This window comes from Oncorhynchus nerka, linkage group LG10 (genome assembly GCF_034236695.1).
Source record: "Oncorhynchus nerka isolate Pitt River linkage group LG10, Oner_Uvic_2.0, whole genome shotgun sequence".
NCBI classification, from domain to species: domain Eukaryota; kingdom Metazoa; phylum Chordata; class Actinopteri; order Salmoniformes; family Salmonidae; genus Oncorhynchus; species Oncorhynchus nerka.
Genome location: NC_088405.1, coordinates 49,233,431 through 49,248,668, shown reverse-complemented (window position 1 = coordinate 49,248,668; position 15,238 = coordinate 49,233,431). Strand labels below are relative to the sequence as shown.

The following is a 15,238-nucleotide window of genomic DNA, read 5'->3' as shown; positions in this document are numbered from 1 at the left end:
TGAGATAAAAAGACAATGCAATGATCTTTTTGATGTTTGCTTCTCTTGTTTGGATTAAAACTCGGAAAGTGAAACTAGTTAAAGTCTTAACTGTCCTCCTGGCATATAGACTCCTGGTATCGGCGATGGGGTATTGGCCAGCCCAGTCCCTATAGTCTACCCATGTGACAAAAGGGGATTCAGTTCCCTACTCTGACCACATCAGGGAGGAACTCCAATTACCACTGAGAGCTTTCACTTCCCTATGTGTCAAAACAAGGGACTCACACTCTTCATGCGAGGGGGGGGGGGGGGGGTTGGGGAAAATGAAAACAGTCACTCCTCCCATCCCATCCCACCAGACCCCACTCCACCACTCCTCATTTTCACCCCTGATTCTACTATTTAGTTCAATTGAATTGTTGGTTTAAGAAGATCTGCTAATGGTTTCCATTTTCATTAGTACACATGTCTTCAGCTCTTTTCCCCTCCACTTTCTTTGGGGTCAAGAGTTAAGTCAGTCAGTCTCACCAAGTGAGGAAGTGTAAGTGTTCAGATTGACCTTGCATTGAAATGCATTAAACTGATAGTGCAGCTATTACTCCGACATTCCAATTGTTTGTATCATACTCAGGGTATTCCAGATGAAACCAAATAAAATGGCATGACTGGGTTTTGCTGATCCAGTCTTTCACAAACAGTATCCATGGTCGTCTTTGTTGAAATATACCTGAAAAGCCAAATGCCAGTTTTTATTTGTGGCTGTGGCACACAAACAGGCATGTGCTTTATGTGGATTCATCAAGTCAGTCATTCAGTGGGAAGAGTGGATAAAATGTTCCAAGCAGTTGTTTGTGTTGCGGCACATATTGTCCTTTGAGTAATGAAATGTTTCTGCCCCCTACTGATACAAACATGAAATAGCAGACAGACTTAAATTAGGTCAGTACAAACCAGGCCACTCCAACCTTGTTCCTGGAGAGCTACCGTCCTGTAGGTTTTCGCTCCATCTCTACTCTAGTGCACCTGATTCTAGTAATTAGCTGGTTGATAAGCTGAATGAGGTTAGTTTACAACTGGGGTTCGAGTAGAAAAACTATAGGAAAAGGGTTGGGCAGTGCTCCAGGAAAAGGGTTGGAGAGCCCTGTACTTTGTTCTGTTCAGCTTTACCTCAATCCTGACAAGTCTCCCAGTCCCTGCCAATGAAAAACATCCCAAAAGCATGATGCTGCCACCACCATGCTTCACCGTAGGGATGGTGCCAGGTTTCCTCCAGACATGACGCTTGGCAGTCAGGCCAAAGAGTTCAATCTTGGTTTCATCAGACCAGAGAATCTTGTTTTTCGTGGTCTGAGAGTCTTTAGGTGCCTTTTGCAAACTCCAAGCGGCTGTCGAGTGCTTTTTACTGAGGAGTGGCTTCCATCTAGTAACTATACCATAAAGGCCTGATTGGTGGAGTGCTGCAGAGATGGTTGCCCTTCTGGAAGGTTCTCCCATCTCCACAGAGGAACTCTGTCAATCTGAAAGAGCTCTAATCGGGTTATTGGTCACCTCCCTGACTAAGACACTTCTCCCCAGATTGCTCAGTTTGGCCGGGCTGGCAGCTCTAGGAAGAGTATTGGTGGTTCCAAACTTCTTCCATTTAATAATGATGGAGGCCACTGTGTTCTTTGGGACCTTCAATGCTGTAGAAATATTTTGGTACACTTCCCCAGATCTCATGGCTTGGTTTATGCTCTGTCATGCACTGTCAACCGTAGGACCTTATCAAGACAGTTGTGTGCCTTTCCAAATCATGTCCAATCAATTGAATTTACCACAGTTGGACTCCAATCAAGTTGTAGAAACATATCGAGGATGATCAATGGAAACAGTTCAATTGTGAGTCTCATAGCAAAGAGTCTGAATACAAGTTTGGACACACCTACTCATTCCAGGGTTTTTCTTTATTTTGACTATTTTCTGCATTGTAAAATAATAGTGAAGACATCAAAACTATGAAATAACACATGGAGTCATGTAGTAACCAAAAAAGTGTTAAACAAATCAAAATATACTATTCAAAGTTGCCACCCTTTGCCTTGATGACAGCTTTGCACATTCTTGGCATTCTCTCATCCAACATCATGGGATTGTCACTCGGAATGCATTTTAATTAACAGGTGTGCTTTGTTAATTTTTAGAATAGTTTTTTCTTTCCTTAATGTGTTTGAGCCAATCAGTTGTGTTGTGACAAGGTAGGGGTGGTAAACAGAAGATAGCCCAATTTGGTAAAATTTTGGTAAAAGTCCATATTATGGCAAGAACAGCTGAAATAAGCCAAGATAAACGACAGTCCATCATTACTTTAAGACATGAAGGTCAGACAATCTGGAAAATTTCAAGAACTTTGAATGTTTCTTCAAGTGCAGTCGCAAAAACCATCAAGTGCTATGATGAAACTGTCTCTCGGGACCTCCACAGGAAAGGCAGGCCCAGAGTTACCTCTGCTGCAGAGGATAAGTTCATTAACTGCAGCTCAGATTGCAACCCAAATAAATGTTTCTCGGAGTAACAGACACATTTCAACATCAACTGTTCAGAGGAGACTACGTGAATCAGGCCTTCATAGTCGTGTTGCTGCAAAGAAACCACTACTACATGACACCAATAATAAAAAAGAAACCAAGAAACATGAGCAATGAATATTAGACTGGTGGAATTCTGTTCTTTGGTCTGATGAGTCCAATTTCAGATTTTGTATTCCAACCGCTGTGTCTTTGTGAGACGCAGAGTAGGTGAACGGAGAATCTCTGCATGTGTTGTTCCCACTGTGACGCATGGATGAAGAGGTGTAGGGGTGCTTTGCTGGTGACACTGTCTGTGATTTATTTATAATTCAATGCACACTTAACTAGCATGGCTACCACAGCATTCTGCAGCGATACGCCATCCCATCTGGTTTGCGCTTTGGGACTATAATTTTTTTTTCAACAGGACAATGACTCAACACACCTCCAGGCTGTGTAAGGGCTATTTGACCAAGAAAGAGAGTGATGGAGTGCTGCATCAGATGACCTGGCCTTCACAATCACCCGACCTCAACCCCATTTGAGATGGTTTGGGATGAGTTGGACCGCAGAGTGATGGAAAAGCAGCCAACAAGTGCTCAGCATATGTGGGAACTCCTTTTGGAAAAGCATTCCAGGTGATGCTGGTTGAGAGAATTCCAAGAGTGTGCAAAGATGTCTTCAAGTTAAAGTGGTTACTTTGAAGAATCTCAAAGATAAAATATATTTGATTTGTTTAACACATTTGGTTACGACATGATTCAATATATGTTATTTCCTAGTTTTGATGTCTTTAGTATTGTACAATGTAGAAAAAAGTACAACTAGAGAAAAACCCTTTAATGGGTAGGTGTGTCCAAACTTTTGACTGGTACTGTATGTAAATATGTTGAAAATATATATATATATATACATTTGCTAAAATTTCGAAACCTGTGTTTTCGCTTTGGCATTATGGGATATGTTGGTTGGTTGCTAAGGATAATCATTAAAAAAAAATCTATTTTAGAATAAGGCTGTAATGTAACACCATTTGAAAAAGTCAAGGGATCTGAATACTTTCCGACGGCAATGTATTAGTGCCTATAAATAAGGGGATAAATGAATGTAAAAACAACATATAATAATCTCTCAGATATAGGACGGACATTTCAGAACAAACTTCCTTTTGATAGTTCTTTGGACTATATGTTGTTCCATGTAGTGAATTTGTTATTCAATGTGTTTCTACTGACTAATAGCAGTAATACCAAATTCAACGTTTCATCCCCCCAAAAATATGATACCTTTTTAAGTGGTCTTAAAATTGTAAATCAGATAGCTAAGGATCTTTGGTATGACCATATTAAACCAACTCCCTTCCCCAGCTTACACTCTAGAGGGTTTTTATCAAAATCCACAAATAAATGGTTAATAGACCACAAAATCAACATTTTGCAATGGCCATCTCAGTCTCGACTTGAAGTCCATTGAAAACCTGTGGTTTCAATTAAAGAGGGCAGTCCATAAGAGGTAGACGAAGGATATCAAGTATCTGGAAAGATTCTGAATGAAGGAATGGTCAAGATCCCTCCCAATGTATTCTCCAATGTAATAAAACATTTTTGTATTTATTTTATACAGTATTTTTTTCTCATCTTCTGGCAAAGGTACCAATAATTATAGACCTGACTGTACATCTCTGCTTACACTTGAACCAGCTGCGTTGAAAAACAAACCTGTAAGCAAAGCTGCAACGATATTCATAAAATAGAGGGGCTAATAATAGCTGAAGGGATGGTCATAAACATGAAACCCTGCCAGCAAATTATGTACAAAAACTATTTATGGCATCAGCTGGGTTAGTCAGGTCAATATATTTGTGTCAACACTGAATGACCATCTGGAAAAAAAAATCTCATGACATAACTCCTCATTGGAGTTATGCCTTTTTGCTTAAATGTTTTTCATGTTACCATTGTATATACCCCAACAACATTTTCTGAATGTTCCTTATGGAAGGACACATCTTTTGATTCTTTCAAATTCCTCAGGCCTACTCATTTTGAGAGAGGGCAATGCATGTAACCTTTTATAAAATTTTGTCCGGTCAGGGTTAACTGGATACAATATTGTATTTATCCTTTAAGTTGAGGTGAGAGACTGGTTTTATATTTACTCTGGAAATAAGGATATGTCAGTGTCAAACATTTTGGCAACGTGGAAATTGAGTAAACCTGCGTTGAGTGAGCGTTATGAACTACATTTCCAATCATCCCGCTGACGTCAGAGTGCTTTGTTCCAAACCACACGGTCGCCATTTTTGTTGAGTATTTTGAGTACTTATCAGTAAGTGGTCGTGACATAATTTGCAACCGTACTTGAAATATCGTTCCCTTAGCTTGGCTGGAAAGTACAGGGTCTTATTACAGAACTTGACTACCAGTTGTTTGAGGTGAGGGTATCTTTATGTTTAACAGCGAAATATAAGCTTATTACATTAAACTTAAAAGCGCAATAAACCATCTTGACGTTAAAGCTAATGTTAGCTACCGAGCAATCAACGTTAGCCAATGCTCTTCGCTCCGAGAACTGTCGAAGTTGCAGCATGTTAGCTTATTTTGTGTTATTTTCAGCTTGCCTGAAGATAACTCTGATATTGGCATATCGAAACTTAACGATAAACAGTTGTCTAACGTTAGTTAGCTACTTGTTGTGTGCTAACGTTAACGCAGGAGTGATTTGTTGGTTTGTTGACATAGCTAGTTAACACTTAGCTAGCGTTACTATTCCAACGCTCTAACCATTAGGCTACCCCGCCGCCACTGTTAACGAGTTACGTTACTGATATGTCACAGCTAACGTTTTATGTGTAGATTTTAAGCGATTTAAACAGCATTACACATACCAGCTAGCGTTTAGCTAGCATCTTTCTTGTATATCAGCCAATCATGGGTTAGCCTACTTCAGTTGTATTAATACATTTTGTTCTGAAGTCGGAAATGAAGTATGTCCACAGTCCAGTCACATCTGATATGAGACGTGACAAGCAGACAGTCAGGCTAGCTTTTCACCAGAGCCATGCCAGGGGCAGCGCGTTCCTTTCATTGCAGCTGGTATGGATTTTACAACCAAGATGTACAGGAATGCATGAGGATAGGCTTTCTAAGAAGTCTTAATTTTTATTGCATAGACTCATTGCCTTTCCTTGTGTGGCAGATGCGGCGTTCCAAGCGCATGCGACACCCTGATGGCTGGGTTGAGGAGTATAGCTATGAGGAGAAGCAGGACATTCGCAAACGGCAGAGGCGAAGTTCCCATAGCAGTGACCGGGAAAAGAGACCGAGGCGGTACCACCACGACAAAACATACGAAAGGTAAATAAAGGCACTCTGCTCATGTGCCATCAACTATTCAAGTTAAGATGAATAATGAATGTCATTGATTCTATTTAGGGTCAGCATTGTTGAAAATGTTCAGCCAACATTCTTGAAGATGCTGTCATAAAACCTCTATCAGAACATGTAACATTTTTATTATGGCAAGGTGAATTCAAATGTAAACACCACTGACTATTAATTGTAAACAGTTATACAATCAATCACAGGGATAGTATTTCTGGACATTAACTGACATTTTGTTCTATTTACAATTTATATAGGCCTAAAAATGTATATATACTTTTGTCTATTTACGATTGCATTGAACAAGTATGTAAGTACAAGTTTGCAGGTTCCACAGCAATCCTAAAAACAGTATTGACCAATAAATCCTTGGTGTTCTTGCTGAGAGGTGGGATTTACTACTATAACATTGTTAGGTGAGGGAATGACCTCCATTCCAGGCATATATGTGGAATGTGTGTGAGAGGTTGGAAAGGCATGACTGTGCAGTCCGATCTATAACATAGGTGTCGGCGGAGAGGAGAAGGAGGTCTTTAGATACTTGGCTGATGCTGCCTACTGGCGCCTGACCGGCCAAGACATAACACCCCTGCTGCAAGGGCTGATGAATAATACCTCACGCCTGAGATTACCTTATCAACAACCCTGTTGTATTCTGTATTCGTCCCTTATTCTCATCCTTAGCAAGTGGCCGTTTGTCGAGCCAATGAAGGTGATCAGTCAGAATTTCACTTGCAGTGCATGTGTAGGATCATACAAACCATCAAAAGATTGCTGTGATTAAGCAATGTCTCCCACTTGATAATGAATATGAACTTTTAGTTTCCAGGTTGAGGTTGTTTTAACTGTAGTCTACCTTGACTACAGGTGTCACCTTGACTCTAAGAAGCTGGAGCGCAGAGCCCAGGAGCCCAGTGTGGAGCGAGAGAGCCATGGGGACAAGGAGAGGGATGGGGCCAAGGGTGAGACGTGTAAGGAGCGGAGGAACAGAGACTGGCACCACTACAGCAAATCCTCCGCACGCAGTGGCCGTAGCCACCAGAGCTGTCGCACACGACACCGCTCCCGCCGTCACAGCCAGGGGCGCTCAGACTCGGTATGATACTCTCCACCTGTCTAATTCTTTCTGTCTGTTGAATTGGGTGATCGCATAGTAGAACAGTAATCATCTATGGTTGATAATTTTGTTATTGGGGTTATTTGAACTTGCATTATTATTACTAATTGGTCTGGTATTCCAAAACAGTGCTATGCTTTATTATTAAAAAGAATGTTAAACAATCATTTCAATCTTAAGTGATTGGAATGAAATTTTGGATTAATTTATTTCGGCACAAATATTAGATGCTTCCATAAAACTCAGCCATTGAACCTTGGATGATGTTCTGCTGCACTTCTGTTGTATAACTACTCTTATCATTTATTGAAAGAACTTCTATTGTGAGTCATGTCTGAAAATATGTTGCCATGTTTTTCTTCTGTAACACACATTATGGTGGCACCTGTGCGTTTCTCGGGGATGCATTTGAAATTGCTGCTGCCGTGGCCTGGCCTGGGTTTCTGAATGGGCCGAATATCCTCCCCCTCATCAACTTCCTCCCGCTGAATGAATGATTGGCGCATTCTGGCCTGGTTCTGGCGGGTTTATGATGATCATGGTGGTGATGCTGTTGGCCATGAACCCCCCCCCTCTCTCTCCAGAGGAGTCACCGCAGGAAGAGATCCAGAAGTTTTGAGGATGATGAGGAGGGTCACCTGATCTATCACAATGGACTCGTACTAAAAGCAAGATGTATAGAACACCAACCTTTCTTTCTGTAACCCTTTTGTCTGATGTATGTTTGAATTATGTCAGTGTAGGTAGGGTATAGCTTCGGGGCATTGGAATATTTTAAGAAATATTGTGAAGCTTTGAGATTTGGAAGTTTTTTTTTCTCTATCCGTCTATTAGCAGTAAGGCTAGAGAACTATTATTGTAGTAGTTTCCTAGTAATAGGAGTGAAGTGACACATGCTATGTAGCCAGAGTGAGTAGCTGTGGTGTAGACAGCTGCTAGTCTAGTTATCTGTTCTTGTTGTAGATACTCTGTTCTGATGTACTAACAGCTTCTCCTTTGCCCCTTTAGATGAGATTGTATCCACTTTAGGAGAAGGGGCTTTCGGGAAAGTGGTGGAATGTATCGACAACCCGAAGTAAGTAACATCTTTATTTCTTGTTCAAGCCAACCAAATGGGTTTACACTCATGGCATTATCTTCTCTCTGTCAACCTCTGCTTTTGTAGTGATGACACGAGGGTGGCACTGAAGATCATTAAGAACATTGATCGTTACCGGGAGGCTGCTATGTCTGAGGTAGAGGTGCTGGAACAGATGAACTCCCTGGATGACGAGAGAACCTTGTGAGCAACCGGGACTAAGGGACACACATTTTAGCCTACAACATTCTTATATACCTCTGACCAACTGCTTAACTGATTGGAGGTGATATACGAACAGGTGGTAATAAATGTTCCCTCTAAGCTGCGCGTGGCTGCGCACTTCCTCCAGGACTGCCAGGCGACGGAACTTCACTGAGTTCGCCGTATTAGTTTGCACTATATAGATTGTTTTTTCTGTGATTGAAACAACATATCATCCCCTTTTTTCAATGCAACAAACCAAAACAAATCTAACTTTGCAAGATTGAGTTTGTAATTTAGTTGTAGGCAGAGGGGTAGCCGTCGAGTGATCTTTCAATCACTCTCGAGTGAATGGGCTTTTCAGATCAGAGCACATAGCCATGCGTGTGCACATTTGTTGATATTCTTTGCTAGTTATTAGCCCAGTTATAATTAAGTATAGGTCCGCAATGGGGAATTACTGCTTCCTACAAGAGTGCAATATGTAGGCTACAATTCAAGCTGTCTTTGAAAAGCCAGTCTGGTAAAAAAAAAAAAAGCTTACGTCTTAATTAAAGGGGCAGTTTTGTTTTTTGACGGGCCTCTAATATGCAAATAAGCCAACAGGCAGAGGGATAGTCTACATTGTCTAATTCATTGTATGGTAATTCATTATATTTAGTAGTGTTTTTATTTTTTTTGCATCATACAACACAATGCAATGTAGTCACCTATTTGGCCCATGATGTTATAGACCAAGTAAAAAATCATGAATTAATGTCAAACCCTTTATGTAAAAACATTTTTTTTTTTTTTTATCTCATGCAATGTAGGCCTACATTGAACAGCACATATAGGGTACTGTAAGCTACATCATATAAATCAAAAGCTATTTCCATGTGAAAATGTTATGGGATTTGCTCCATTGATTTTGTTGATAGGCCTACATTATGCTCAAATTGGCCACTGTCTAAAACTATGGGTATTGTGTTCATTGTAAACGTGTGCCGAAAGTTGCACAAAGTCTCACAATGTTCAAGTTTCCACTCACAAGACCAAAACTTTGCTCAGTGTCCCAAAAAAATAGGGAATATTTGTGTTAATGTGTTTTCTTATTGCCCTCATACAGTGGCTGTGTGCGTATGCTGGACTGGTTCGATTACCATGGCCACATCTGCATTGTGTTTGAGCTTCTGGGTCTCAGCACTTTTGACTTTCTGAAGGAGAACGGCTTCATGCCTTTCACTGTGGACCAGATCAGACACATGGCCTACCAGATATTCAGAGCTGTGTCCTGTGAGTAAAACTCTGGTGCAAAACTCTGTTCAGGATGAGTGTACCTTTTTTTCCCTGTAGGCCGAATCGTCTCTTGTTGTGATGACTGCTGCTGCCTTCTTGGCCAGGTCTCCCTTGTAAAAGAGACTCCCTGTCTCAATGGGACTTTTCTGGTTAAATGTAAATAGATACAATATACAGCTTGATGTTTTTAGATAAAGCAACATGGAAATGGGAAGTTCTATTTCTGTATATTGAGTTGAACATCGTGTCGTGGAATTTGAATAACCTAATACTAATTATTAGAGAGCGGTGTGCTCTATACCATCAGATGATGGATAGTTTTATTTATGTAAATTGGAATTTAGGAACAAAGGAAGGTATCTTAACACCTACATTCATTTTTGTTTTATAGTTCTCCATCGAAATAAACTGACCCATACTGACCTGAAGCCAGAGAATATTCTCTTTGTCAATTCTGACTATGACATGGAATACAATGCCAAAATGGTAAGTTGACTGACCATTGCAAGTTGAGAGCACACATAGACTATTTAGATATTGACAACCTTTATTTAAGCATTTTAAAACACTTATGTTTTTCCAGTCATGCGTATCATCCAATCCAACTGTCAATGGTTTAACCATTTATAAATACAAGTATGGCCAGATCAGCACACCCCTACCCAGTCCCTTCAGTCAGTAGGTCCAGATTGGCACACCCCTACCCAGTCCCCTCCAGTCAGTAGGTCCAGATTGGCACACCCCTACCCAGTCCCTTCAGTCAGTAGGTCCAGATTGGCACACCCCTACCCAGTCCCTTCAGTCAGTAGGTCCAGATTGGCACACCCCTACCCAGTCCCTTCAGTCAGTAGGTCCAGATTGGCACACCCCTACCCAGTCCCTTCAGTCAGTAGGTCCAGATTGGCACACCCCTACCCAGTCCCTTCAGTCAGTAGGTCCAGATTGGCACACCCCTACCCAGTCCCTTCAGTCAGTAGGTCCAGATTGGCACACCCCTACCCAGTCCCTTCAGTCAGTAGGTCCAGATTGGCACACCCCTACCCAGTCCCCTTCAGTCAGTAGGTCCAGATTGGCACACCCCTACCCAGTCCCTTCAGTCAGTAGGTCCAGATTGGCACACCCCTACCCAGTCCCTTCAGTCAGTAGGTCCAGATTGGCACACCCCTACCCAGTCCCTTCAGTCAGTAGGTCCAGATTGGCACACCCCTACCCAGTCCCCTCCAGTCAGTATGGACCGCTGCAGCAGACAGCGTGTAATAAGTGTCTTGTGTTTTCAAATGCAGAAACGGGATGAGAGAACTTTGAAGAACCTAGATGTGAAAGTGGTGGATTTTGGTAACGCCACCTTTGACCATGAGCACCACACCTCTGTGGTCTCCACCCGCCATTACAGAGCACCGGAGGTCATCCTTGGTAAGTGGCGAGAAACCAATGTGTTGGTGAACGTGAGGAATGCAAGTCTAAATTGTTGTAATGTTTGTTTTCACAGAGCTGGGGTGGAATCAGTCATGTGATGTGTGGAGTCTGGGCTGCATTCTCCTAGAGTACTATCTTGGGTTAACACTGTTCCAGGTAGGTACAGGAGCAGTAGAGGGAGTTTCTTTCAGCAAAAATATTTTTCTTGATACAATTGCCTTCCTGCCATTTTTGTAGCCTGGGTGCCAGTCTTTCTGCTTAGGGCTGTGGCAGTCATGAAATTGTCAGCTGGTGACTGTCATGCAAATAAATGCCAGTCAGATGGTAAATTACCATTAATTAACATAAACATGTTTAGCATCTCCGGGCTTCCACACACAACCTACAAGCTACTGATGTGGAGACTAATAAATACCACTTAATACAGCCTACACCAACACAATAAATCCATTATTTATTTTGGGCAGGTCTAAAGAAACATGGTTTGATGAAAATGTAGCCTATTTCAGAAGAGTAGAATGGCATATTCTGAGTCGTCCTTATATTAGGCCCTGATCTGGCTATGCAATATTGCTGTGGGCTGCACTAGTTTATATAGCAGACAAAATTTGCTTAATTCTTCTGGCATTATTTTATAGTAAGAAAAATATAATTGAACACAGCTTAATAAAATATAAATGTATATTTTTCCCAAATGATTTCCGTGGGTGTGTGCACATGCGGCTGTTCTGTGTTGAGCCCTTAACAAAGTGAATTCTCCCCCATGAACTCGGGGAGGGGACTGTGGATCAGTCTCCGTTCGTACGTTAGTCACATGCGATATCTGACAGCACTGGCCCGATTTTGACGAAACTCGTGTGAATGATGTATCTTGCCATAGAGATCCTTCATTTACAAAATTACCGATTGGCCCAAGGCAGGACCTACAGTAATTAGTCACACGCAATCTCAATTGGCCTATGTCTCTTATTCGAAATTTGACGAGCACTTGATAATATTGTCACCCATCAGACTATCCTCAATTTAATCCGGTCTTTTACATATAGTCTACTAATGTGTGGAAGTATTTTGGATTTAGAATGGCCCACCAAAAAATGTAACATGTCATCCTTCGCCTGCACTCGGAATAGCGAATGTAGGTTGTGCGGTTATAAAAAAAATCAAAAAGTATATGTCTGGTAGGCTACACTAGTTGTAAAGCAGATTCATGTGCTTAATTTTAAGAATTGAGCAAAAAATATTGCAGCACAAGGAAAGCGGGGATCCTCTTTTTTAAATAGTGACTAGTCAAAACTGTTTTTCAGTTTTCTGTCATCCGTATGCACTTAAATATTGAATGGAGGACGCTTTTCCTGCAGTTCATTTTCATACCAGCCGGGTAGGCTACTCCAGTTGTAAAGCAAAGCAATGTGCTGAATATTAGGAAGGTTGAGAAATAAATAAATTAGGCCTAGCCTATGGAAAGCTGATGGATCCACTTTTTAATGGAGGCCATCAGCTTTTCTCACAATTACATAGCCTATAGAAATGTTGCGCAACTTGGGCTTATTATAGGAACACTTATTTCATTCCATGCATCAGCCAGCTATGAGGAGCTGGCTCTGGCTGCGCCACGGGCAACCCTAATTCACTCAAACTGTGAATGCCAGGGCTCTCATGAGGGTTTGATTAGATTTTTGATTGCATTTGCATTGACGTCAGCGTAATTAGAGGGACAATAGAGCGCTGAATACCAGGCCATTAGTGACTGGCCGTTAGCAGGTTTGGTAAGCTACTAATTACCATCAGCGGCGGCATAGGGCAGTTTTGGAGAAGCCTCGTTACCTTGACTCAGCGGTCACACAGAATTTGACTGCAGTCATGACTTTTGACTGCTGCTGTAGTGGTAACACAGTCACCGTAACAACCTTATTTCTACTCTTACCATCTCCTGAAATTGTCATGCCATGTTTTGGCATGACAATGGAGTAGGCAAAAGCACAAACAGATCTGGGACCAGGCTCAATTTTGGGGGGGACTTTAACTTTGTGAAATTTCAGACGCATGACAGCAAAGAACACCTGGCCATGATGGAGAGGGTTCTGGGGCCCATACCTGTCCACCTACTACAGAAAACTAAGTATGTTTAGTGTTTGTTAATGATTTTTGGTTGATAACCCTGAGTCTCAATTTCAAGATTAAGATTTACATGATCATAGACAAATGGTTGTTGTCAATTAAGAGTGTGTAAATGTATGTTTTTAAATTGTCCCCCAGGAAGCGGCGGTATGTGCATCATGACCGGCTGGACTGGGATGAACACAGTTCCTCAGGGAGATATGTGAGGAAGCACTGCAAACCACTCAAGGTAAAACTCAAACACTTACAGTTACCTGCATGATAAGCACCATGCACATTAGGGACCACAATGGAAGTAAGTCACTGACTTGATTGTACTGTCACTGTCACGTTTAATAAAATGTATGTACTGTGTTCTTTATAAAAAAAAAAAGTTTTTTACTAGTTTATAAAAATCAATCAATTCAGTAGCAACTAGCAAGCACCTTTTTGTGAATCAGAAATTCCACAATACAATCGCTGGAACATTTACATTTAAGTCATTTACATTTACATTTAAGTCATTTAGCAGACGTTCTTATCCAGAGCGACTTACAAATTGGTGCGTTCACCTTAAGACATCCAGTGGAACAGCCACTTTACAATAGTGCATCTAAATCTTTTAAGGGGGGGGAAGGATTACTTTATCCTATCCTAGGTATTCCTGAAAGAGGTGGGGTTTCAGGTGTCTCCGGAAGGTGGTGATTGACTCCGCCAACCTCAATTGATCTGCACACATGAAATACTGTACAACAACTAGATGCTGTTTCTAATATGTACCGTTTCTCTTGTCCCCTTAGCAATACATGTCCTCCAGGAGCTCAGACCATGAGCAGCTATTTGACCTGATCCACAGTATGATGGAGTATGACGTGTCCAGGAGGCTCACCCTGGAAGAGGCCATCTGGCATCCATTCTTCCACCCCATGAGGAAGGAGAGGAAAAAGTGACCCTGAAGACCACAGCACTCACTACTCTACATTTCTCTACTCCAAGGGAGACTTCTATAGACTGCATCAGTCCGCTATCTATGAGATTATTACCCTTGTTTACATACCGATTGAGTTTACCTGCCTGCTTCCTTCAGATTTAATTTATTTAACTTGTGAATCCTCTTGATCCCTTTTGATTTGTGAATAAATTTGTTTACTATGTTCTCAAAATTGTGTTCCTTCACATTGAACTAACCCCCTTATTTTAAAACTTTAGATTAATTGATTTGACATAGAATATTGTCATCGGGAAAATATTATTGCTCTTTAAAGTTGATTGATTGCTAGACATATTTTCTGGTAGTTTTCAAGGCACTATGGTCAGTAAGACAGTGATAAGAATGCAGTCTATTGGTCTACTTGTAGTAGTCATATTTATCCAGTTGATGGCAATACAACATCCCATGACTAGATTCCAGTTCCACACATGCAAGAGATGGGATTTGAAATAGACAAGTGCACTTTCCTTGATAAGTTTTAAAATGAATTTGTTGATACAACATTTGAATAAATAACATTGAGTGTGACATTTCAATCCACCCCCATTATTTTCCATTAATGGTTCATTTTATATTCCAATGTTTTTTCAAAGTACAGTACCATTTAATGGATTATGTCAAATCAATGAATGCTATTACTTTGTTTTGAATAAGAGTTTAATTTGTTTGATTATTCAGGTTTTCATGCATTTATTCACCATTATTCTAGAGGTGAATTCTCAGGCAGGCTATTTTTATTGAAGGGACTTCGGGGAGTGCTAAGAATGGTATTTGGCACCCTGTCTGTCTTACTGGTCTAAATCATTCGACCTGAGAGCGCGTGAGCGCAACTACACAGCCTACGCTACTGTTGCGTCCAGCTTTCCTCCCCATTCACCTATACTCAGATGTAAACGTTCATTCTAGTGATGGCGCCGATGCTGTAACAAAGTGGCATTTTAAAAAATCGATTATTTCTAGCAGGAAATGTTCCACACAGGAAAAGTGCTTACAATTGATTTCTAGTATTTTTTGGCTGCCAACGTCAGGATGGGATCCCACGCAAAATCAGCGAATAAGAAGGCCAAGGAATCTATCAATTGCCTCAAATCAAACTTTTCATATTTAGTCGGGCTGTTAATTGTCTTTTGTATCATGCTGTCGGTG

At 41.1% G+C, this 15,238-nt stretch overlaps 1 protein-coding gene across 2 annotated transcripts; it reads left to right on the top strand.

Moving 5' to 3' along the window:
* The first annotated feature begins 4,839 nt into the window (after positions 1-4,839).
* LOC115135440 (dual specificity protein kinase CLK4-like) lies at positions 4,840-14,620 on the top strand. 2 transcript variants are annotated; one of them, XM_029670127.2, is made up of 13 exons: positions 4,840-4,962; positions 5,727-5,884; positions 6,779-7,007; positions 7,613-7,703; positions 8,037-8,103; positions 8,194-8,310; positions 9,419-9,585; positions 9,980-10,074; positions 10,872-11,001; positions 11,078-11,160; positions 13,044-13,123; positions 13,261-13,351; positions 13,902-14,620. In XM_029670127.2, the coding sequence occupies exons 2-13, from the start codon at positions 5,727-5,729 to the stop codon at positions 14,049-14,051; spliced, it is 1,458 nt and encodes a 485-aa protein (XP_029525987.1). In that variant the 5' UTR covers positions 4,840-4,962; the 3' UTR covers positions 14,052-14,620. The 2 variants fall into 2 exon arrangements, with proteins under 2 accessions (XP_029525987.1, XP_029525988.1); XM_029670128.2 differs by lacking the exons at positions 4,840-4,962; positions 5,727-5,884; positions 7,613-7,703 and having other exon boundaries at positions 6,989-7,007.
* The last annotated feature ends 618 nt before the right edge of the window (positions 14,621-15,238 follow it).